At 39.8% G+C, this 26288-nt stretch overlaps 1 protein-coding gene across 1 annotated transcript in view; it reads left to right on the top strand.

Moving 5' to 3' along the window:
- LOC114043365 (Golgi pH regulator) overlaps nucleotides 1–26288 on the top strand; it is a 43232-nt gene that overhangs the window by 5363 nt on the left and 11581 nt on the right. Inside the window, exons 2-10 of the mRNA XM_027862458.1 lie at nucleotides 7355–7414; nucleotides 8644–8747; nucleotides 9312–9418; nucleotides 9905–10006; nucleotides 12285–12405; nucleotides 18390–18470; nucleotides 23007–23116; nucleotides 24368–24456; nucleotides 25399–25491. Coding sequence (XP_027718259.1) covers nucleotides 7355–7414; nucleotides 8644–8747; nucleotides 9312–9418; nucleotides 9905–10006; nucleotides 12285–12405; nucleotides 18390–18470; nucleotides 23007–23116; nucleotides 24368–24456; nucleotides 25399–25491 — 867 coding nt within the window. The remainder of the gene's footprint in view (nucleotides 1–7354; nucleotides 7415–8643; nucleotides 8748–9311; nucleotides 9419–9904; nucleotides 10007–12284; nucleotides 12406–18389; nucleotides 18471–23006; nucleotides 23117–24367; nucleotides 24457–25398; nucleotides 25492–26288) is intronic.

Here is a 26288-nt window from a genome sequence, read left to right as displayed (position 1 = left end):
AACTTCCTACACATGTTCTGGTTCCTAATAACATCCTGAGTAAAATCAAACTTCCATTAAGATCGTAAGTTGCTACTCTAAATAGATTTGCCTTTCTGTTTCTCAAGCTTATTTATCCTTCTCTAACCATTCTTAATCTGAAAGAATGAGACACTTTCAGAGCTTGAATCCTATCCATATGATAAGTTCAAACAGTGATTTTAACTCTTGCTAGGCCATGGAATGAATTCAGATCAAAATAGTAAGATCTTTCCTTCTTACAACTTATTACAGAAATTTAGATGCTTTAGTATTAATCACTAGCCTTAGATCTCTGATGTTGCTTCCATTGAGACTATTTCTCTAAGAGCACCCTGTTAAGTCCAATCCAAGGACACAACAAACCCAGGAATGAAACTCTTAAAAGTTCATAGTAGGTTTGGACATAATTTTCTTACAAATAGAAATTTAATAGGCCCTCTAAAAGAATATCGAAGATTTCATCAAAACTTTTTTTTTATAAAAGTTATCTTCCCTTTCTTAAAAACAGCTTACAATTTCCTAATTACCATAAAATTCCTAGTTGCCTAAATTCTCTAGTCAAAAAGTATCTGTATAAGAATTATGAGATTTTATGAAATCTTTTTTTTGCATAATTACCAAGTTTCTTTTCACACATACACACAAAATATTTTTACCAGTACTTAACTCAAACAATAACTCCAAATAGCTTAATTAACAATTTTAAACTTCACAAGAGCCAAATAATCCCAGCTAAAACTTCCCCTTTAAACATAGACAAAACTTGGAAGTTCTCATTTCTTAAATTACAGTGCTTAAAAGGAAATGTTACAAAATGGGATTATAAAGAATGCCCCAACAGCCCCACTCATTCCTTTTTCTCTTTTGTCTGAAGGCACAGTTCTTAATCTGACATTCCAGATCATAATATAAATTGCCCTTCCAACAACATAACTAATACAGTCGCTTACCATATTACATCATATAAGAAAATTCAGAACTATGTAAGCAGTATATTAAAAACTTGAAACACCCAATTAATTATTATCAGAAATTTTAAAAAAAACCCTTTCTTTCTTTCTGAACCCCTTCCACTAGGTCAACAGTCTCCTGGGGCCACTCCCATCCCAACCGACTGGCTTTTTTTTTCCTATTATCTATGCTAGCCCATCATTGTCTTTTTACTGGTCTGATAGCCTGGGGCCACATCCAAGTTTCAACCTCAATGACACTCCCAATCAAGAAATTTGGTGGATGGGGGCCTAGATTTCCCAGGCCCGCCGGTCCCCTGCCTTAAGAGCCTGGCCCATACGGCCCACCCCCAGCAAACCCAGTCTTTTGTCTAAAGAAGGCCTGGGTTAAATTTTTTTTTTTAATTTCTAATTGAGGCCCTGATATATGAGAGAACATATCAATAAGTGTTTCACAATAAAATATGTTTGTGCCACAGGGCATACATTGTAAAATTATTTCCACAATTGTAATAAACTTTGAAACAACCCATTATCACTTTAGATGAATGTACTCCCAAATCACTTTGCACAGAGAATCATTCATTTCATCATTAATATATTGGAACTATAACCTTAAACCACCACATATTTTTATAATAGTCAAGATTTCAAATGAAAAGCTATCAAATTAAGTATCAATATAATTATTGCTTATAACCAAATATACTTCACTAGGTATTTAACAGTTTCAAATTATCTCATTTTTATCACTAAAAGACCCATTCCAGGTCAAGAGTTACTTTAACACCATTTCTACCTCACAGTGGTCCCTCAAATTTTACAACCTAAGAGTTTTAGAAATACAATACAATTTAGAAATACAGTAATAACTTAAACAATAAACTTCAGATAACATCAATTGCATTTCCTTATAATCACATATAGAAATGAGATCACTCATTACTCTTAGTACTTTTAACAATTACATTAGCTAATAATGCCACATCTCATGACAACCATTATTTTTTTTAATAGAATAATGAACTTAAATCCAATCAGATCCGAATTTATAATCACTAATGATAAACATTTAAAAACATTTTTGTTTTAAATCCAATACTCTTGGCCCTTTAAAAGGAAATATTCTCCACACATGTATGTATTCCCTTAAAAAGACACGTGGTGACAATTCCTGCTGTAAATAATTCTCTCTCCTTTTCTTTCCTACTTCCTTAAGGGAACAAAGAAAAAGTCCCCTTCTTCTTAGAAGCTTATCAGATGGAGCCACCCTCCTGAAAATGTCAGGCTTCAGCAATTTGAATGGGGTGTAACCCTCTATCACTTTATTGGTTTTCAAATCAAGCTACAAAATTTTCATTTTTCAGTCCTTCTACTTAAAACAGACCACTTCCTCACACCTTCTCAACCTAAACTATCTAAAGCTATCCAGAGGATATCCCTACCCAAGGGTGGGGATTTTAAGACCCCCACCCAAATTACACTCACCAAGATTAGGCAGCTTTCTTTTGCAAATCTGAAGGGAGATAAGAATTGAATAGGACTCCCCCTCTCCCCATCTCTCTCATCCCAAACTGCTTTTACAACTTTACTATGCATTCTAAACACTTCACTGAAATCTTATCACATTAAAAGAAAGAAAAACCCTTATTTTTTTTTTTCAGCTCTAAACACATTGCCCCAGACCGAATATATTGGTGGGAGGGACACAAAGACAATAACTCAAATTCTTAGTCTTGGGATTCTATTAAACCTGAATTCAAATTCTTGTCAGCCCCACCCCCTTTTTTTTCTTTTCTTTTTCTCTCAGCCCTAGCCATCTTGGACGGCATGCTCCAAATCCTTATCAGCAAAGGCCGCCAGCTGCACCTTCCACTAACTTCTGAGAGATTCTTCCTGCCTTTTTGACCCTAATCTCAATCTCCCTCTGAAAGCCTGAGAGGGAGCTCTTTCCCACTGTTCCTTCTCCAATCTCAGACCTCAGAAGTTACCCAAAAATTTCTCTGGCATACACAAAACATCCACAGACAGATAGCATGTGCGCGCAACTCCAATCCTAAACTTGACCGGTCAAAAAAACTTTTTGTCCCAAGGGCCCCTTTGAATGGGTTCCTTCAGTAGGAAAAGTTTTTCCTGAGTAATCCCACTACCTCAATTTGCTAGCTAGCGTTCTCCCCAGCGGGCTACTTTGGGGTATCTCTGGAAGGGGTTCCTCGAGTCCCTTCCCTGGCGCCTTTTCCTTTGAATTCTTCCCTCCCATCTCCAAGTCGAGTCTATTAACCAAGGCTTAGTTAATCCAGACAAAATGCCTCCCAGAGATAAGGGATTCCCAGATCAACAAAGCCTGAATTTTGCCACTGATTTCTTCCTACTTTTGTTGGATATATATCAACTTGAGTGATCCTCAGCCGTTTTCCTTTTTTTTTTTTGCCGCTGTTCAACCTGTCTCTGCAGCAATAGCTGCGGTCTACGGGATTTCACGAGGCGCAAGGAAAGCGAAATCGAAGTACTGGGACCGTTAAAATCAAGGGGCACGCTCTTCCCAGCCCACTTAGATTTCGCCTTTCTCGGTGGTCTCTTGGATCCCGGGCCGATCCCCCAAATTGTTATAAAGATGACCCCAGACTCGGTTCCGAAGACTGGTGTCTCAAAGGTTGAAGTGCGCCATTTCGATTCTCAAGAAACCCGGGCGCACAGAAAACGTGCCCAGTAAAAGAAGCCAGAGCAATCTTTATAGTTAGTAATTGCCTAACTCCTCCCTTCTGGATCAGGATTGGTCCTAATCCTTCTGGGTTACAATCTTTCTTATAGGCCCCACCCCTAACATACACTATGTGCCTAGAATTGTGTTATCACTCCCCCCTTGGACGAAGAAGTTGGCCTGTCTGCGCTGATTTCTTATCTATTTATGTGGAAACTTAACTCTTTCATTTCTCACAGAGATCACACCTGGCACTGATCTGACTCCCCTTCACCTCCTTATAGTCCACCTGCTATCTGCCCCTGAATTGTTTTTCTTTTTAACAGTGACAAATAGAAGCCAGGGCTCTGTGAGATCTTCTGCCCCAGCAAAGTGGTCTCAGCAAAGTTTAAGAGCCATTACTATTGAGGGACATCATTTCAGGGTTTTTAATAAGGGGCCCGGTGACCTCCTAATTGCCAAATCCAAAGTTGATTTTTTTCAGTCTTTATTTTCCTTGGCCCTTGGTTTCCAAAGTACACACTCTCCTGATTTACCTCCTACCTCTTTAACTGCTGGTTCTCATTTTCCTTCATAAGCCTTTTTTTCTCTTTGTGACTTCTGAAGGTAAATGTTTCCCAAGGTTTTGGGGTTTTTTTCCGCCTTCAACCTTTTTCTGTCAAGATACTCTCTCCTTGGCATTTCTTATTCATTCCTCCTACTTTACCTATGAGCTCCATGCAAATGACTCAGCTTCCTCACCCTTGACCTCCTTGCAGAGCTCTTGGACTTAATTCTCTTAACTACCTGCAAGCTAAATGTTCATCATATTGTCCAACTGGCTATTCATACTCAACATGTCCAAAGCCAAGTTTTTTTCTTTTCCCCCAAAACTTGTTCCTCCTGCTATTTCAGCTCATTTCACCACCATTCTCCTAGTCTGCTATCCTTGTCTCCTCCCTCTTCTCCCTCCTTGGATTCATATAGGTCCAAAATCGGATTGATTCTCCCTCACCATCTCTCCCCTCTGTCTCCTTTCTGTTCCCACCGCCACCACCCTGGCAGCTCACCTTATTGCCAGAGCAGCCTCCTGTGGTCTTCCTGCCTTCACTCTCTCCACAGTCTGATCCATTCGTGGCACATAGGCAGACTCACCTTCCTTGTGCACAGATCCTGGTCATATTGAACCATAACAAGTATTTGAAAGGCCATCATGTGGAAGAGTCTTTAGACAGCTCTGTTTGGCCTAAGAAGGCAGAACTGGGAAGAAGTGAATTTGGGGCTTCCTATAAGAAAAGGCTTCCTAGGAATTCAATCTACTGGATTTAAAAGAGGAATCAACTGCCTCAGGAGGAAGCTTCCTCCTCACTAAGATATTCAAACAAAGGTCATCAGGCTGTTATAAATGGCTAACTAACGATGAAGTTCTGGGCTGTGAGAGACTTGCGCACAATGGTGGTTGTCAAACTCTTTGGTCCCAGGACTTGTGTAGTCTTAAAAATTATTGAAGGCCCCAAAGAGTTTTTGTTTATGTGGGTTATATCTACTGATATATGTAGTTTTAGAAATTAAAACATTTTAAGCATGTATTCATTTAAAAATAAAGTTATTACATGTTAGTATAATAAACATAAAGTATAATAAACATAAAATGTTAATGAAAAAAATTTTATGAAATTTTATGAAAAAAATCACTGATATCTTTTAGATATTAATTCATTTATAATAGCAACAATCCGTTATATGTTGATATAAATAATGTTTTTTATAAAAAATTATTTTCCCAAAAATTTAAGTGAGAAAATGATATTGTTTCACATATTTTTACAAATCCCTTTAATATCTGGCATAATAGAAGATAACCTGATTTTCATATCTGCTTATACATTCAATATGTTGCAATATGTTGTTTTGGTCAATATGTATGAAGAAAATTCAGCTTCACGGAGATCAGTATTTGGAAAAGGGAGGAATATTTGACTATGCAAATAGCATCTTAGTATTTATAACTGTGAACATAGTAGACTCCTTTTTTTTTTCTCCTTTTAGGCAATTGGGGTTAAGTGACTTGCCCAGGGTCACGCAGCTATTAAGTGTCAAGTGTTTGGTCTGAAGCCGGATTTGAACTCAGCTCCTCCTAACTTCAGGGCCAGTGCTCTATCCACTGCGCCACCTAGCTGCCCCATAGTAGACTCCTTGAAAGGCTCTTGCTCAGGGGTTGGCAGACCACACTTTTAGAATTGCTGGCCCTATTGAATAAAGTTCTAATTCCTTCCCATAGTGTTCAGGTCCTCCAGTATCAGGACCTTTCCTGCCTTACCTGTACAGTTCCCCATACACACCTGGCCTTTGCTCACATTTTCCCCTCTACCCAGAATGCCTTCCTAACCCTGTTGAGTTTGTACCCCTCCTTTAAGGCCCAACTTCTTTTCCTTCTTTTCACTTCCTATGTCCCAGCCATCTTTTTAACAATGGCACCAAATGCCATAGATCCCTCCTATCCCTTCTCTTCAGGTCTGGAACCATCAACCCTGCCATTGTCCCTGAAAAGGATGTGTCAGACTTTTCCTCCATGACTTCACACACTATCCCCTATAAGTTTCTAATGTGCCTGGCCACCAATCCCCCATGTGTGTTATCTTCTCCTTTTAGAATATAAGTTCCTTGAGATCAGGCACTGTGTTTGCTTTTGTATTTGTATCCCCAACTTAGCACGAAGCGAACACTTAATACATGCTTACTATGCTTTTTTTAATTGTTCATTCATTCTTCCAGCTCAAATGCTGTCTCCTTCCTGAGTTTCCCCCAATGCATCCCTTGCTCATTATGACTTTGTTGCCTTCTCTCTTAACGTAGTATTTTGCATTAGTTATTTGTATATGTATAATACTCCCAAACAAACCTACAAGGTTCCATAAAGGTAGGAACCATATATGTTTGAAATCGTCCGCTATACCCAGCATCTAACACAAAGTAGGTGCCTATTAAGTGATTTTTTGAATTGGATTGAATTAAGAGTCTTTTAAAGTTTCTGTTCCCATCTACAGGAAGTTTCTGGTGAATGCAAGTTTCACTCACTCCTTTATTACCATATTATTACAAAACTAACTTCATGATTCTGTTTTGGCCTAAAAATAAAATATAATAATACATGCCTTAGAACAGTTCTTAACCTGGAGTCTATGAACTTTAAATATATATATATATATATGTGGATGGATGGATACACGCACAAATATATATGTATATATGTGTCTATATGTATATGTGTACACATATACATATATAAAAACTACATTTCAATATAATTGGTTTTCTTTGTAATCTTATGTATTTTAAGCATTTAAAAATTTATCCTGAGAAGGGGTCCGTGGGCTTCACCAGACTGCCAGAGGAATCTGTGGGACAAAAAGGCTAAGAACCCCTTCCCAGGAAGAATGCAATTTCCAAAGTTCAGAGCCATTTGAACCTCCTCTCCCTTTGCTGTGAGTTTTCATTGATGTGCTATGTGTAGGTGGCAAAATCCAGGGGATGTTGTGAACCTCCTATCCATGAAAAAGTTTCATTATTTCAGCCATGTAAACATTAGATCCTTGAACATAGAGTGTGCCAGTAAGGTCTTCTGCCTACGAGCCCATGCATCTGGCCTCAGCCACTTTGAGCAGCTCCTCATGCCAGCCTTGATCGTTTTTCCCATCTGCAGGTGCTCTTCTTTGGCTTCGGATGGTTATTCTTCATGCGACAGCTGTTCAAGGACTATGAGGTAAGAAGGGATCCATTTTCCTGCCAGGATTTGAATCTGAAACAGCTTTAGGGTATAACAATAAAAATGTCAATTTTAGCACAGACATCTCACGTTAAGGCTACGAGTGGTATTTTATTACTTACACATCCAGTTTAAATAATATGGCTTTAATGCCAGTGTAGGCCATGTGTCTCAGATCTCAACAGATGACTGAATTCTGCTGGCAAGAGAGAAGGAATACAAGTTGTGAATTGTTCAGAAGCCAGGGACGAGGAAAGTGATCTCATGGTCATATTTCTTAACCAAAATGTGACACAAGAAAGAATCTTTAGCATAATGCAGCCTTGTAATTACAGCATCTCATTTACTGACCTGGCCTTCCGGGTAATTACCAGGCCACCTGACCTCACTCAGTGTTGTACACCAGGGCAGGCATTCTTAACCATTTTATGTGTCATCTACCCCTCTGGTGGTCTGGGGAAGCCTTTAGACCCCTTCTCAGAATGTTTTTCAATTTATGAAACAAAATACGTACTACTACAAAAGAAAACAATAATATTGTAATAAAGTTATCAAAATATGTTTAAAAACAGGTTCACAGTCCCTGCAGTAGAGGTTGGTGTTGTTCGTTTTGTTTTCAGTCTGGTTCTGGCCTAGTATCTTGGGTTCAAGTTTAGACGTGTTGAGATGGTCTTTTCTCCATTGATTTTTTTTCTTTCAGCAATATGCACCACATACTACCTGAGTCCTATCCTGGCTCCATACAAAAAATTGACTTACCTTGAGATAGCAGAACAAAAAGTCCTTGGTCTTTCAAATAACAACCCAAACTCCTTTGGAAAGTCTTGGAACTTACCTGTGGTCTCCCCAGTCTTAGGGTAGATAAGGAGACCCTTCCTGTATTAACTAGATATCCTCTTTGCTTGCATGTGTCCAAAATGGGGATTTCTTGATATTCTGATATTTCCTGAATTCCTGATAGCTTCAGGATTTGTGCTTTAAGCTCTCCATCCACAAGGAGTTGCATAGTAAGTCACCTGCCCTACAAATGTAATGCAAATTAAGTAATAATAATCAGATCAAGACTTTCTTGCCTATTTCCTTTTATTCTTTCAAACTCGTAGTAAGATGTGAATGCCATCCTATTCCCATAACTTTAGGGCTTCTGGTGCATGTGGGCTGAGGAGGCCTTTCCTTTGGCCATCTTTTAGCTGAAACTGAAAGTAGTCCCTTACCTTCCCTGATAGGTGCGCCAGTATGTTGTACAAGTGATCTTTTCTGTGACCTTTGCCTTCTCCTGTACCATGTTTGAGCTCATCATCTTCGAAATCTTGGGAGTGCTTAATAGTAGGTGAGTTTTGTGCACCAATTGGCCTTATTCATGGAGAGTCCAGTGTTACATTTTTTCTGTGGTACAGAAAGTTTTATCGTTGAAAAAGTGCTCCCTTTCGGAAAAATCATCTCAGTCTCCTTTGTGGAGCAATGAGGACAGTGATGTAAGTGCATCTCAAATGTCTAGCTGTATTAAGAGATTAAAACTGTAAAAACATTCTGAATCTTTATGGTATATATGATTGATTCTCTTTTCATTCATATATTGGGATAGAACTCCCAGTGACAAAGGTCAAGGTCAGCTGACCTTACATAGCAGAGATTGCCTTTGATATTTAAAGTTGTGGCAATATAACCGAAGCAATAGTGTCCCAAACAACTGATTGATGTTTTTAGGAGCATCTGATGTTAAAAAATACATGATTATTGTTAACCAAGCCGAGCGGGTAGAGCTGCTTCCTGGCAGTCTGCCAGCTGTTGAGTTTGACTATCGTGAAGCCAGAGGTAGGAGGCGGTGAATTGGGGGAGAAATTAGACTAGAATGTGTAATCCTCGCAGTGACCCTTTCCAAATTTCATTTCAGTTCCCGTTATTTTCACTGGAAGTTGAATCTGTGTGTAATTCTGCTGATCCTTGTTTTTATGGTGCCTTTCTACATCGGTTATTTTATTGTGAGCAACATCCGACTCTGTGAGTGTTTGAGCCCCCAAAGGTGTGGATTGGGACAAGCGTGTTTGGGGACTGAGGACATCCAAGAGCTGCGTTTTTCTTCCTTACTTTCAGGAACCATTGCCTCCCTTGTTTTTGCAGGGTGGGGGAGTAAGGGAGGGTGCCTGGTACAGCACCTTACACGTAGTAGGTGCTCAATAAATATTGAAATAAATGAATTTAGTGTGTTGTATCACATCCTTCCATCTTCCAACATTATTTCTATCTCTCCCTAAGTGCAATCCTATTCTTTGTTTCACCCAAACTTCCCTTCTCCTTTTTTCCCTATATACTTTCAAATGTTGGTAAGGAGTCTTCCATGAAAAAGTAGATTGTCCTACTTGAATAGCAAACTTATATGGATGGGAGAGGAAAAGGTCATTGGTTTCGAAGTAGGATAAGCTCCTAACTTTTGTGTATTTTGTGCCTGCTTCCCCCTCCAACCCCAACCCACATCCTTTATCTCAGTGCATCGACAACGACTGCTTTTTTCCTGTGGCCTGTGGTTGACCTTCATGTACTTCTTCTGGAAATTAGGAGATCCGTTTCCCATACTCAGCCCAAAACATGGTGAGTTATTTTGCTTTATGCTACTACTTCCCTTTTTTTAGTTTGGTTTTGTTTTCCCCCCTAGAGAAAGGCAGTTTCTCTAACATTTTCCTCATCTTACATCCTAGCACTGAACTCAGTTAAGACTTCCTGTTTTAGGACTAAGTTAACACTTTGCCCCCTAGATGATATAAAAATGCTGATTCCAGGACTGAACTATTATCTGTTACCATAGAAATTACAATATTATCTCAGTGGATGAGTCTGTGTTGAGAAAGATATAAACATTACTACTCATGGATTAAAAAAACTTCACAGAAATCACTGCTTCTTCTATGGTGTCAGCTTCATTTTATAAAAACTATTTATCATGAACAATATTAAACGTGAACCAATTAAACTTTCTTTGTAATTATTCACATTTAATTTTTTTTTCCTTTTTTCATTTAAGTTTTAAAGATGTGTTTTGTTTTTAGATTTCAAACATTTATAGATTACTTCTACTTTCTGAGATGTCTCTTGTGAAGTAAAACAAAAATACTTCATCTGAGAGTATACACAACATTACATATCAGTAGCACTCCCCTCCTTTAAAAAAAAACAATGAACAGAAACCTATTTTCTCTCCCTTCGATCCTCCACCTCTTGAAAAAAAGAAAAGCAAATTTCTTGTTGCAAATATGCATAATCAAGCAAAACAAATTCTTTCAATGACTGAATACAAAAATATATGTCTCATTTTGCACCCTAAGCCCATTACTACTCTCTAATGGATTGAACATCTTTGAAACAAATGGAATTTCAACCTATGATATATCATAACCACTTTTTAGTTATTCCATATACATCTTAGGATTTTTTTGTCCATTAGTTCCCATTCATTTTTCCTCTTACGTGGTCATAAGATGTATTCTATACTTCTAGTTTGGTTTTGTTTTTCTCTTTTCAAAAAGGTCCTTCCCTATTTTTTTATATTTTCTCATACTTGCTGTTCTTTTATTTAACCCTTCCCCTAATATTTAATGTTGAGGTTGCTTTCAATTTTTGCAATTACAAATGATTCTGCAATGAAAATATTTAATAGCTAGTCCTTTTTTTTTTTGTTTTTGATAATACTTTTAGGGTATATTCCCAACAATGGAATTGAGTCAAAGGGTATGATTATTTTTGTCACTTTTACTGCATGCTGCAAGATTGCTGTCCAAAAAAGATTCCATTATGCAATTCTTCCTATAATAAATGAATGTACCCGTTTCCCTACAACCCTGCCAGCATTGAGTTTTGTTGCTTTTAATTATTTTTGCCAATTTGATGAGTGGTACTTCAGTCTTTGAGTTTGCATCTTTTATATTATTAGTGAAATTGATCACTTTTCATTGATTACTAACAACAGTTTGTGTTTCCTCTTTTGAAAATAGCCTTTCCTTATCTTTTGTCCATTTATCCAAATACAAAAATGAATCGTGGACAAAACCTTGAATCAAGAACCGGGTGTGTGCGTGTGTATTTGTATTTGTATGTGTGTGTGTGCTGAAGAATATGAATCAGCCAATAGGGCTGTCTTCTAGAGTAATCTGAAGTAAAAATGAAGATATTAGAACTATGTTTGATAAACCACATAATAGAGTCAAGTAAAATATATATATGTAAATATGTGGATATATATGTGTATATGCATACATATGGAGAGCAAGAGATTGTAACACCAGATAGTCCAAAAATTATTTGGCTTTGGTGAATAAATATTGGATATGATTGTTTTCTGCAACAGATTTATCTTCATAATTTTTTACAATTTTTTCTACTAAGATTTTAAAAAAATAATTGGCATTCCCAGAATACCAGTTGATAGTGGAAAGAAATAACCTTAAAGCTTATTGGACAGAGAAACCAGACAGATTAAAAATTAACCATGGCAAATACCTTACACATAGGTAATTGAGAGTAGACATTCTGAGTTGACTGTGGTGTAATGGAAAGAACCCTGGTCTTAGAGTCCAGAGAAGCCTGAGTTTGAATCCTGCTTCTGACATTTACCAGCTGTGTGACCTTGGGCAAGTTATATAACTCAGTGAGCCTCAGTTTCCTTATCTGAAAAATGAGGAGAGTAATGCCTGCACTACTTATCTTACAGGATTATTGTGAGAGTCAAATCAGCTCATCAACTTAAAATGCATTGCAGACTTTCATGGGCTACATAAACGTCACGTGTTGGGTTTAAGAATCCTAGGTGAATTTTTCCATTTACGGTAAAGGGGAAATCAGTTGCTGTGTCACTAATGTGACTTCATTTTTTCAGGGATCTTGTCCATTGAACAACTCATCAGTCGGGTGGGTGTGATTGGGGTCACCCTCATGGCCCTGCTCTCTGGATTTGGAGCTGTTAACTGCCCATACACCTACATGTCCTACTTTCTCAGGTAACTCGGTTTTTGTTCTTTTTCACCCTTTTCTGCCACTTTCAGAAGTTCATGTGTCCTCTGCACGACTGTCTGTCCTCACACCACCATCAACAGAGCTTAAATATTCTATATCCAGTCCTTCTTTTCATTCATATTGGCTTGTCCAAAGTTTGTCCAAAGGCTAATCCACCTTTTTTTTTTTTCCAAAAAAGGAAAATAATTCCTTTCAGGACACGACTTTCAAAACAAAGCACATCAATTTGAGCAACAATTCAATTCAACAAGCATTTATTAAGCGCTTACTCCCATCTACCATTTCAGTTACCAAAAGGGATCCAAAGATAACACAGGACAGAGTCCCTGTTTTTAAGGAGCTTACCATCTAGTAGGGGATCTATTAAATGTGTACATAATCACTATTCATTTATTAAGCACATACTATGCGTCAGGCCTTGTACTAAGGGCTGGGCATCCAAAGAAAGACAAAAGCAAAAGGCAAAACTCTCTGCCCACGAGGAGCTCCCAATCTAAAGGAGGAAACAACATGCAAATAACTATGTACAGACAAGACATAAAAATCAGAGATAATCCACAGAGGAAAGGCTTCTTGTAGAAGGTGGGATTCACAGAGCTAGAAGAGGCCTAGGAGGTCACCTGTTCCAACCCCTACATAAACAGGAATAGCCTTCTGCAACATTGGTGGCATGTGATAAGCCAGTCTCTGGCGATAGGGAGCTCCCTGTCTGCTGAGGCAGCCCATGGAATCTGTTCTACCACATCCCTGATGAGGGGTCAGCTGACTTTCACTTAAACACTCCCGTGAGGAGGAGCCAGCCCTACCCAGAGGCAGGCCAGTCAGCAGTGGGGCATTTCCAATTGTTAGGACGTTTGTGGAGCTGAAATCTATTTGGCTGCCTGTTGCTGTTTCTGTTTTCTAGGGTCAGTCAGAACAAATCTAATCCCATGTCCACGTGACAGTCCTCCAAATATGTGGAGGTTTTAGTTATGTCTCCGTTAAGTTTTTTCAAGACTAAAACACCCCCAAGCTTCATTGATAGATTCTGTGGCCTGACTTTGAAGCTCTTTGCCTTTCTGGCTTCCCTCATCCCAATGTTCTGCTAATCAACATCTTTCCTAAGATGTGTTGCCCAGAACTAAACACAACACTCCAGCTACAGCCAGGCTAGGAGAGAGTAAAGAGAAAGACTGTCACTTCCCTCATTCTGAGCTCTTACCTCTGTGAATGCAGCTTGAGGTTGCATTAGCTTTCTTGGCTAGGTATCATATTATTGACTGATAACAAGCTTCAAGTCCACTGAAACCCCCGGATCTTTGTCAGGCGAACTGCTTTTCAGCTGTATGTCCCCTACGTTCTGCTTGGGAAGTTGATTTTTTGAACCTGGCTTTAAAATTTTCCATCCATCCTTATTGCATTTCATTGTATTAGATTGAATCCAGTGTTCTAGCCTCTCCTAATAGTATTTTGGATTCTGACTTTCATTCAGCTGTCCCTCCTGGCTTCGTCTCATCTGCAGATTTAGTAAGCATGCCATTTAGGCATTTATCTGAGTCGGTGATAAAGATATTCAGTAACACAGGACCAAGGAAGATTCCTGGGCCACTCTACTGGAGTTTGACCTCCTTCCAGGATACCATCAAACCATTAATGATTACTATCTGGACCCAGCTATTCAACCAGCTATTATGAACTCATCTAACTTAGGGGGTCTTAACTTGGGGCCCAAACACTCTCATGGATGGAATTTAGGGAGTCTGTGGACTTGGAAGGAAAAAAAATGGCATCTTTATTTTCACTAACCTCTGGCTAAAATTTATTATTTCCTTCAGTTATGACTGTAGGAAACACATTATTCTGAGAAGGAGTCCATAGGCTTTACCAAATTGCCAAAGGAGTCCATGGTACAAAAAGAGAGTTAAAACTCCTGTTCTAACTGCACTAACATATACCTCACACCTTTGCATCTTGTCCAGAATAGTAGGAGAGACCTTGTCAAACATTTTACTAAGGTCTAGGTAAATTATAAACACAGTATTCCTCTGATTTACAAATAAAGGAGATGTGGCTTATGCCTCAAGACCAGGCCCAGGGTTGACCCTTCCCATTACCCAGTCTAAAGGTTCTTTTTGGGGGCCCTTTAGAGATGACAGAAGGACCTAAGAGTTTGTTAGTTCTGCCTTCTTTCCTTTCTCCCCTATTTATCTACTCCAGGCGGTGAAACCTTTGATCGTCTTCTTGCCTACCAGTATGATGCAGCCTTGTTTGTCACTTTCACTTTGCGTTCATCGCTAGGCTCCTGAAGCCATATTTTTTTTTTTAGGCAGTTGGGGTTAAGTGACTTGCCCAGGGTCACACAGCTAGTAAGTGTCAGGTGTTTGGTCTGAGGCCAGATTTGAACTCAGGTCCTCCTGACTTCAGGGCCTGTGCTCCATCCACTGCACCACCTAGCTGCCCCCTGAAACCATATTTTAGAGAGCCATTCCGTTCATTATGAGGCAGGAGACCCGAATTTAAAGGCCTCCTCAGCCATTTACTTGCTTTGTGATCACTGGAATAACATTTAACCTCTTAGAACCTCAATTTTCTTATCTTGAAAATGGGGGTAATTATACTTTCACTACTTACCTGAAAGGGTTGTTGTGAAGAAGGCCCCTCACAAATCTTAAAGCTCTAAAGAACATGATAAGTTATATTATCTGATACACGAAAGTGCTTAATAAATGCTTATTGATTGATCATCAAAGACAGCAAAGGCAATATAATAATAATAGCTAGTACTTATATAAAACTTTAAAGTTTGCAAAGTGCTTTGACTATATTATCTTAATTGATCCTCACAACAGCCCCCATGAGGTAGGTGCTTTTATTATCCCTATTTTATAGATAAGGATACTGAGGCAGTATTTGAACTCATGTCTTCCTGGCATCAAATACAACACTTTATTCACTATGCCACTTGGTATAGTGGAAAGAACACTGGAGTCGGAGTTGGGAGAGACCTGGGTTCAAATGCCACCCTTAAAGTTTACTAATCATGTGACCATGATAAGTCACGAAGGTTCTCTGAGCATCAGTTTCTTGGGAGAACAGGGTGAGATCAAGGAATAGCAAATAGTCCATTTTGTCCATAGTGTGTGAAGTATGAGATCAACCTGAAGAGGTAGCTAGACCGTGGAGCAACTTGAAGGCCAAGCTCAGGAGTGTGCATTTGATTTGGTAAGTGGGGTGACATTATTAGACCTATGAATTAGGAACGGTGATTAGGAACATTCTGCAGCTGTGGGGAAAGTGGATTGGAAAAGGAAGAGATTAGAGGTAGATGGACATTACAGTCATCTGGACAGAAGTGAGAAGCCCCAGAACTAAGGTGATTCCCATGGAAATAGAAATAGAAAGTACTATTGAAATGTGAGAGCTGTTTCAGAAGCAGGATTGATTGGCAACCAGTTGTACATGGAGAGTGAAATAGATGAATGAGTCCAAGATGACTGAGCTTTCAAGTCTAGAAAACCAGAAGAATAATAAGAGGACAGGTTTAGGGAGAAAGATGATGAGTTCAGCTTTGGACCTACTGAGTTTCACACGTCAAGGCGGAATTCTCCAAGAGGCAGTTATAAATTCAGGACTGGAGTTCCAGGCAAATTTCAGAGCTGGAGATATACATTTGGGAGTCATCTCTCTACAGGTGATGATAATCGAAACCATGGGAGTGGAGGAGATTGCCAAGCAGGAGAAAGTGGAGGAATAAGGGGAAACCAAAGGAAGGGGCTGGGGGTAGGAGGACCCTTTATTTTGGTGGAGGGAGTGAAAAGAAGAAAGGTTAAGGAGGCCTCAAGGAGAACTAGGGAAATGCAGGGTCAATGAGTCCAAGAAAGAAGATCATCAAGAAGAGGGCAGTCAACTCCGTATGGAGAATAAGCTGTAAGTGCTAAAAGGCCGTTGGCTTTGGAAATAAGGAAGGAGATTATGAGTGACCTTGGAATCAGCACTCTCCATAGGTTGGGAGATTACAGAGGAGTGAAGAAGCAGAGGCAGCAAATGGCAAACTGTTCTTTCTAATTTCAAAGTGAAGGAGAATGGAAAGAAGACAGTGGTTTAAAGAGTCAAGGGAAGGCTTTTTTTTTTTTGTTTTGATAAAGGAACTCAGAATTAGTTTGTAGGTAATGGAGAAGTGGCGAAAGGGCTTGTGGAGCTCAATGAAACTGAGCTGTGCCATGCAAGATTACCCAAGATGGACAGGTCATAGTAGAGAGTTCTGACAAAAGGTGATCCACTCAAGAAGGCAATGGCAAACCACTCCAGTATCTTGCTAAGAAAAGCCCATGGACAGCATTAAGATGATAAAAGAGATGATCCCAGAAGATAAGCCCCTCAGGTTGGAAGGTGTCCAGCATGCTACTGGGGAAGAGCAGAGCACAACTACAAATAGCTTCAGTGCTAATGAAGCAGCTGGCCCAAAGCTAAAAGGAAGCTTAGCTAAGGATGTGTCTCTGGTGATGAAAGGAAAGTCCAATGCTGTAAAGAATAATATTGTATAGGAACTGGAATATAAGCTTTGTGAACCAAGCTGGATATGGTCAAACAGGGGATAGAAAGATTAAACATTGACATCTTTGGTGCTGGTGAACTTAAATGGATGGGAATGGGTGAATAAAGTTCAGGTAGTCACTACATATACCTATTGGCAAGAATCCCTTAGAAGAAATGGAGTAGCCCTTAGAGGGAGAGAAAAGCAGTACTGGGGTATAATCTCAAAAATGACGAAATGATACCTCTTCAAGTCCAAGGCAAATCATTCAACATCAGAGTAATACAAGTCTGTACTCCAACCACTGATACTAGAAAAGCCAAAGTAGATCAGTTCTATGAAGACACCTGATCTAAGTAGTGGGATTAGGCCTATGAGTGGCCACTGCCCTTCCCACCTAGGTGACATAGGGAGACCCAGTCTCAAAAAAAAAAAAGCCTTTGTTAACATTGAGTTTTGAATCTGCATAAAATAGATAACCAAAAAGAAAGGACAACATTAAGCTTAAATTAATTTAAATAAATTTAAAAACTTTGCTTAAAAACACATGTTAAAAAATTGTTTTCACATACAACTGGGAAATAAGAAATACAGGCAATGGGGTATAGAAATCTATCCTGCCCTACAGGAAAATAGAAGGGGAAGGGGATAAAAGAAGGGAGGGGGAGATAGAAGGGAGGGCAGATTAGAGGAAGGGGTATACAGAATGCATGCCATCTTGGGGTGGGAGGAGGGATGAGATGGGGAGAAAATTTGGAACTCAAAATCTTGTGGAAGTGAATGTTGAAAACTAAAAATAAATAATTTTTTTAAATGGTTAAACAAAAAAGAAAGAAAGAGAAGGTGGTGCTAAAGTGAGAGGTTTGAGCAGAATGGAACTTTGTAAGAGCCCCTTTGGTGAATTTCTTAAGTGTCCGTGAAATGAATGAAGAATACTGTGCAAAGGGAGGGTCTAGTTGAGTCAGAAGGCATCCGTTTATAGTGACCCCATTCAGTAAGACTGTATGACTTCTAGTAGTACTGGACAGTTGGAAAGTAGAAGCAGAGAAAGATGTTGGATGTTGAAGCTTAACAGGTAGAAACATGATCTAATCCCAACATCTACCCGCACACCAGGGCTCTCTGTACATGGGACAGTAAGAGACAGTGCTAAGTTAAGGAGATGCCTTGGCAATATATCCTGCCTGTCACTGGACCAGACCTAAGGAAGAATGTACAAGAGATGAGATGCTAAGAGCCCTCTACTGTTCTTTAATCAGGATCCCAAGAAATGAAAGCACCATTATTCTCATTTAATGTGGCTGTTTTAAAGTTCTTGAGGGAAAGGCATGGGCTTGAATTAATTCACTGTACTGGATGATGACTGATGACTTTAATTATACCTGACAGTGATGGTGGCACCTCCCTTATGAGCCTAATACAGTGCAAACAGTATGGATGTGTATTTTATTGCAGGAATGTGACAGACACGGATATTCTAGCCCTGGAACGCCGACTGCTTCAAACCATGGACATGATCATCAGCAAAAAGAAAAGGTCAGATTCTGAAACATTCACAATGATTTTCATTCCTTTGGAGCTTCCTAGACAGTATTAACCGTAAGAACTGCTGTCAGCAAGGAACTTTCGTCTTGCCCATTTCTGAGTGGCATCTTCTATCTAAGGTATCTTATATCTAAGCTGGCACAAAAATATTTTGAAAAACGCAGTCACTAAGTGCTTGAAAATTTTGCTTTACAATAATAACAATTTCCACTTATTATCATCCTCCATTGGACTATTAGAAGTATGGGAGGATACATTTTTCCATGCTAGCGGTGAATCTTTTCCATTTCTTTTCTCTAGATGCCTTAAAAAATCCTTCAAACATTCTAATGGTCATTATTGTGATTGTTAATATCAAAGCTCTTTGAAAATATACATTTCAAGCAAAGTATTTCACAGAAGTTTATATACATTCAGAGTATTTTATGGTGGTCAAACCTTATTCTCCACTGAATTCCTATTTATAGTAAGTACTTCATTTTGGTGAAGAGGTGACCTTGAATTCTTAAACATCTATACCAGTGGACCAAAAATTCTAGAAGGTCTTAGCAAACTGGAAGGGTCCTATCATGGATATATGTCTCTTTTGCAAGAATCAGCCTAGCTTATTTTGATAACTATATTTCAATATGACTGGCTTCCTTTATAATTCCATATATTATATTTTATGCATTTTAAAATCATTTTTCCAAGAATAGGCTTCCTAGACTGCCAAGCCCCTGCTTTGGGGGCAGCTAGGTGGTGCAGTGGATAGAGCACCAGCCCTGCAGTCAGGAGAACCTGAGTTCAAATCCACCCTCAGACCAAGCATTCAACACTTACTAACTGTGTGACCCTGGGCAAGTCACTTAACCCCAATTGCCTAAAAAAAAAAAAAAGAGAGAGTGAGAGAGAACCCCTGCTTTGGGGGTTTATATTAGTGGAGAGTCCACACCAACTAAATAACAACTTGAAATATGACAATACCACAGCTAACGTCACCAAGATTTCACTGGGAAGATTGCTCAGGAAATGTCCAAATAAAATAATTTTATCCTGTTTTCCATGCACTATAATAAGTTTTTTTAGAACCTAAAATGTTCTGCCTTCACTAAAGCCATTAACATTCATATATAAATAGGGATGTGCTGGTCTTTAACAGCCAACTTTCCAGGAAGAAAAATATAACCATGATACTTTTTTTAAGTTTAATTTGCATTATTAACATTTTTTCAATCAATCTCTTAAGTTTAGACAGTCACCAAAGCAATAAATCTAGCCCTGATTCAAAGCATTTGCCAGTTTCTGAAGTGTAAATGCTCACACTCAAAATTTAATGACCAGCTCTTGCAAACTGCTTTGAGCTGGCTCTAGCACAGTTCTAGGTTTTTAAATGTCAATGAAAGAAGCTCCATAGCATGTTGGAGAGAGTGCTGGTTTTGGAAACATGAAGAACTGAGTTCAGATCCAGTCTCTGATACTTAGTAAGCTATATGACCTAATCAACAAGCTTTTATTAAGCACCTACTGTGTGCTAGCTGCTGGGATACAATGACAAAAAAATGAAACAGTCCCTGCTTTTTAAAAAGTTATATTATCTCAGAGGAAATGACATTATAGATATAATTATATGCAAAATGCATACAAGATAACTTTATGCTAGGAAGGCACTAGAAGCCGAGATCCAGGAAAGGTCTCAGTAGAAAGTAAGGCTGATCTTTGAAGAAGCGAGGGGTTCTAAGACGAGGAAGACAGGAAGCTGTACATTCTGGGCATGGAGGACAGTCAAGTCAAAAACTGTTGAGGACTCATATCAATAAGATGCGTTTGTAGGTTTTTGTCATTTCATCACCAACAGTGATAATGGGTTTGGGCGGAGCCATCCAGACTCCAGCCTAGTTATCTCTATAACCCACAACATTCGTAGCTGGCCAGGATTTTGAGATAGGTTCTTTTCCTTGTGAAATACCTTAGCTCATCATTACAAGGATCAACCTTAACCTCTTTAACACAGGCTTTTAAGACTTGCTTTTTAGAGGCAAGTCTATACCATTCTTTTAGAATTGACCCAATATTTTGATTGTTTGTTAGAGCTTGGAAAACCACTTTGCAAAGTGTAGCTGCTCAGAATGGAGTAGGAAGTGAAAAGCACCCTCAGGTTTACCAGCAGAGGGCGTCCGGAGGAGGAACAAGTTTACTAGACTAGCGTATGTAACACATGCATGAGCCATTGGGAGGAGGAGGAGGAAGACTGAAAAGGCACAGGATGGCTTCTCAGTTGGAACACTGTTTAGGAGATGGGGCTTGGAGGAGTCGGGGAGCCTTGTTTTACTAAAAACAATGATATTCATGCAGGGTCCATGATCAAAGGCTGTCTGCTGCTGTCTCATCAGATGGTCTCCATCTGAGCGTCTGATGTGACGTGTTATTTGGGTTATTTGTTCTGCTGCTGTAGCAAGCAAAGCCTTTGTTCTTGCTGTATTGTGAAACGGGCTTAAATGTAATTTCTACAGCCAAAGCAAATATGTATAAGCCTAAAAACTCCTATTTCAAAAAGGTCACATTAATCCAGTATTGAAATTACAGTTATGTGGTAATCAGGAAATGCCAAGCGAAACTGCCCCAGATTGGTGTTCTTTCCACAGATGTTGTTTCCTACATAGCTTTTGATATAAAAACCTAGATTAATATGATAAGCAAAGTCAAGCAGTGCAAATGTCTTCCCAGAAACTAATTTTTTTCAACATTGCAAACACTGTATATAAAGCAATATACTTTAAAGGTTAAGAATTTGTATCACCCTGAAGCCTCTTCTTTTTGCCCCACGTATTTCAGAGGAGGAAATAGAGCCCTCTGTGTGTGCATCAGGCATGAATTACCATCACTAATGGACAAGCTTTGTCCTTTTGGATTTCTTTACCCTAGTCATTAAGTCACTACAGGTTGCTCCGGGGCACTCTGGTCTCTCTTTTTTAAAGATGTGTCGGCATCAGGGAAGATAGATTTATTAGTGAAATTTTGAACCAAACTACAGGTTTTTGCCAGCGTACATTATCTTTACAGAATTTTCTGGCCAAATCTTTGCTAAATGCAAAACTCATTCTATGTTCTTTAAGGTCTTTTGTTTTTCCCAGATTACGACTTTTGCCATAATTCTACTCATATCCAAGAGCTCACTGCTTGAGGTGGGCCTCTAATGTGGGCCCAGTCAGAAAAAGATTTGCGATACTAAGAGCAAACATTCTCGACTTCTTTAAAACCACGTTTTGCTAGCATCTTTTATTTGGGCTTTTTTACCCCTTACCTCACCCTGTGGAATTGGATGTAACTCTCCTAACTCAGCTCTTTTTTTTTTCTCAGCTTTATCTACCACAGAAGTAGCAGAATAGGTTTGTAAGTCAGTAGAAAATTACAGACCAAATGGAAAGGGAACTGTTAAGATGGGATTATGCAGCTCATCCCCAGTGTGAGCCGCACATTCAGTGAGCTTCTGCTAGAAGCTGTTAGCAGCTTTCATAGACGTCCCCTCCCCCATTTGGAAGCCAGGCAGTGATGGGAGCACTTTGCAGTCATTGAGATGGAGGAAAATAGGCATGCATTTCTATACCTTTTCCATTTTTATCTCTTATCCTATTGCCCCAGTACCATAAGTGACTGGAGGCTCTGTGTGAATAGGGTAAGGACCCCTTCCTCCTCCTCAGTCCCCATCACATACCTGTCTAAGAATACCCACATCTAAAAGCAGAAAGGCGGATACCTACATCACAAGCCATGGGGTCTGCTTAAGTCGTTTGCCTCTTCCTGAGTAGTTTCAGTTTCCTGAGATGCTAAAGCCCACAGTCAAAGAGAATGAGGCAGAAAAATCCAAACCTTGGGACTCTGGCCAATTGATTGAAATCTTCTTTCATTCACATACTAGCCAGATGCTGACCTGAGGCTGTTACTGAATTAATAAAATGATTTGGGATGAGGAAGTACATGAGTTAACATGGCTGGCACTTTCTGGGATCCCTTATTGTACCAATCTTGCAGATAGTTTCCAAGAACCATTTGGCCTACAGAAATTGTATTGGAGTTGCAGCATTTGAATTGATCCCTGCAACATTCTCCACTGCTATGTCTCACTATTCCTGCCCCTTGTTTCTCAGACCAAAGTAATCAGAATTTCCTTTATAGACACAGATTCCAATGAAAATTTACCCAAAAGACAGTGGAAGGGAGATGCCACATATCCGTTTCCATGGTCCCACCTTCCTAATTTTCAGGTGCTTGTTCTAATTTCTTTTAAACCTGTAGGCAGATGGCACAGTATGAATTTCCATGGTTGATGTGATTTTGTTTGTCTAACTACATACTACTAAGCCATTAGTAGGAAGTTCGAATCCGGTTGTATCTCTTCCTGAACTGACTCAAAGCTCCTTTTGCTTTGGAGGAGGCAAAAAAAGAAACTACCTAGTCCTCTCTGTAGGATCCTGGGTACTATGTACTATGGGTACTATGGCGTGTCCTTGTTTCTTTTCCAGGGCTTTGAATTCTCTTTCTTTCCAGGATAGCCATGGCCCGGAGAAACCTGTTCCAGAAAGGAGAGGTGAACAACAAACCGTCGGGCTTCTGGGGAATGATTAAGAGTGTGACCGCTTCAGCCCCAGGAAGCGAGAGTATCCTTTGTCTCAGTGTGAGCCTCATCCTCAGCCCCAGGTGAAGAGCAGATGGGAAGAGAGGAGCAGAAGCAGCTGCTTCCGAGGTCTGTGTGCGAGGCAGCCTGTGTCCGAACTGGGCAAAGTGCATCGGAGAGAAGCACATGTTTGTGATCTTTGCCATTCCACAGTGTGACCTAAGCTCTTCCGTCAATGATTGTTGATTTTAACAATGATATTTCTCACTTGAGGCACACGGGCATAGTGGGTACAGAGCTGGTTTGCAGTCAGGAAGGCCGGGGTCAAGTCCTACCCCCGACATTGACCAACTGGGCAAGTCGCCCTGCCGCCGTTGCTCCAAGCACATCTTTGAGACTATAAGTTGCAGGGAAGGTGTTGATCTGTGTTGGTAGAGAGAGCTTTCTCATCCAGGAGGTCCCTATCCCAGTGAAGTCCCGGGTCTGGTCCCTAAGCCTATTCCTATTTCTGCCTTTCACTTGCACAGCTCTGCGTGGAGCCAAAGCATTTCCACAAGAAGGCTTATTTGAGCCATACAACAACCTTTTTGCTAGTGCGTGGGTGGTGGGCTAGAACAGGGTACCCCTGGGCTAGAATATGGCTGTGACAGCCATGGTTGTTGTGGTATATGAGTTGTTCCGCAGATTCATTGAGAGGGAAAGGGCAAGGTGGCTCAGAGGGTCATTTGCAAAATCAAATAACAGTAGGGCAAAATGCAGCAAGGTGAGGAAGATTGAGTGAGATTAGAGATAGAGGTGTTTTGGAAGGAGTCAGACTTCCCTCCTTAGACACGTCATCTTCCAAAACCTGGAGTGGCCAAGACAGTAATGGTTTAAACCGTTTCAGTGAAAAGGGGGATAAGAATAATAGCCAACAACAGAATAATCAGGTAACCCTTTATGATCTAGCCTAATTAATAAATATGGACTACACATTAAACCCTCTGTACAGCGAGCACCTGAGGATGAGGGAGAAGCCAAGTGGTGAGTGTTCTTTTCTTGAGAAGCATCACCAGCCTTCTTTGGGCGTTGGTAAAACGACTGTGCTCTGGAGCACAGCTTTCACCTGCGCTTTGAGGAACCCATCCTCCATTTGGAGGTTTACTGTTAGACATCTCTGAGCCAGGAGAAAAGCAGCAGAGCCCCTGAAAGCTGAGCTGTTCTGGGGACCTAGGAGAGGGACAGACTAAAAGTAAGGCTTCGCTCTTTCTCCAGACTTGACAAGAATATAAACCTTGACTCCACACTGCTCCAGATCTTACTCTCATTCAGCAGGAGGTGGATGCTTTGGAAGAGCTAAGTAGACAGCTTTTTCTGGAAACAGTTGATCTCTATGCTACAAAGGTACAGAGTGGAAAGCTGCTGGATTATCTCCAACCATGTAGGGAAGAAAGGCCGAGCCATCTCTTGGGCCTGTCTAACCAGGCAACATAAGGGCTAGCTCCTTAGATAGTTAAGCATGAAAATGTGGGACCTTTGAGAGTGGGGAGCCCACGCAAGTCATGAAGTGGCCGCTCCCACTCTCCTAAGACAGAGCTCTCCTTGCCCTGCTGCTGCAGTAGCATTGCTCAGCCTGGAGCATCACGGTTATCCCACTATCCCCACTGGTAGCCCCTTCTGCCCTCTTCTGTTCCCTTCCAAATTTGTCCTACTGCTCCTGTGACGCACCTCTTCCACTTTGTCTAGCTGTATTCTAAATAGCCAGGACAGGTCACGAAGCCATCTAACTGAAGAAAGCAGCTTGCCACGGCTCCATTTAAACTGATCTATCCCAAGTAAATGTGTCCCGCTCCCTATTCCTAAACTGGGGGCGGGGGGAGGAAGCCAGCCAATGTAGTAGAAAGAGTATCGGATTTAGAATCAGAAAAGCTGGGTTTGGATCCAAGCTTTTCAACATTCTCTATGACCAGAGTGAAGAGAATTCACCTCCCTGAACTTCAGTTTCCATTTTGGTAAAATGAGGCAGTCAGACTAAATAGATCTCTAAGATCCTTTCTACCTCTGCAAATTCCCCATTCTATACAGGCTGGGAGCTGGCTGATTTAAATAAGCAAAACTCAGCAGGTGGAGGGTGAGAGTTATCTTGATTTTTTGTTAGGAAAACAATACCATGTTTGGAAGTTCAAGAATTATTCTTATGCTCTAGAACTTGAATTCATGTGATTTTTGGCCTCGGTTGGCTAACCTGGGTGTGGCTCACAAAAGGAATTGTGGTTTTTAGTGGAGATTGGATTTTGATTTCATATGAACCTAACATGTTACATGTTTGTTTTTTTCTCCCCTCAGGAGAGAATAGAATATTCTAAAACTTTCAAAGGAAAATACTTTAATTTTTTAGGTTATTTTTTCTCTATTTACTGTGTTTGGAAAATTTTCATGGTAAGTGTGCTGTTTGTTGTTTTGGGGTTCTTGTAAATCTAATGAGAAAGAAGGGTTGGTTTAATCAATACCTTTAACTTAACTTGCTTATAAAACATTGTTCCAACCAGGTCAAACCTTGAAACTTTTGCTAATTTCCATCCTTTTCATTTTTGTCTGTCTAAAGGCACTGAGACATGAAGCATGTAAAATAAATACAATTATTCATTATTAATTGTTTCAAACTGCTTTCCACTCAATATAATGCTCTAGTTTAAATGAGGCAGTATACTCAACTTCTGGTGGCCATTTAGAAGACAAACCACCCACGTGCTTTTTGTTTAATCATCTTCATCTTTAAAATTAATGACAAAGTAGTTAAGAATCTTTAGATGAGTTTACCTCTTGTATTTACTGATATAATTTCTTTGTAGCTATTGTATATCATATCCTATAGTACCAATTCCAACATACATGTTTTCTAACTATCGGCTGCCTTTTGTCGTATTCTTACCTATGGTCATCAGTAGTTTGATTTGATTTTCCCAGTAGGACTATATCTAGACTAAGAGATGATTTGGTACTGATGGATTAATTTGGACTGTGCCAGTTGTTACCAAATGTGTATTTCATTTTGTACCAAATATGAAGCCTCGGTTTGGTCATCATCCATGAATGTTTACTCAAATCATGAGTACTCTCCCTGGTTCCTGAGCCATCTTTTCTCTGTGAGTTCTTATGAGTTCAACTTCATCTCTATGTAGATGATTCAAATCAGTGTGGCTTCTAAGTTTCTGTCCTACATTACCAAGTGCCCA

Source organism: Vombatus ursinus, unplaced genomic scaffold (genome assembly GCF_900497805.2).
Source record: "Vombatus ursinus unplaced genomic scaffold, bare-nosed wombat genome assembly UNPS02014768.1, whole genome shotgun sequence".
In the NCBI taxonomy this organism is placed as follows: domain Eukaryota; kingdom Metazoa; phylum Chordata; class Mammalia; order Diprotodontia; family Vombatidae; genus Vombatus; species Vombatus ursinus.
This window is presented reverse-complemented; position numbering and strand designations above follow the sequence as displayed.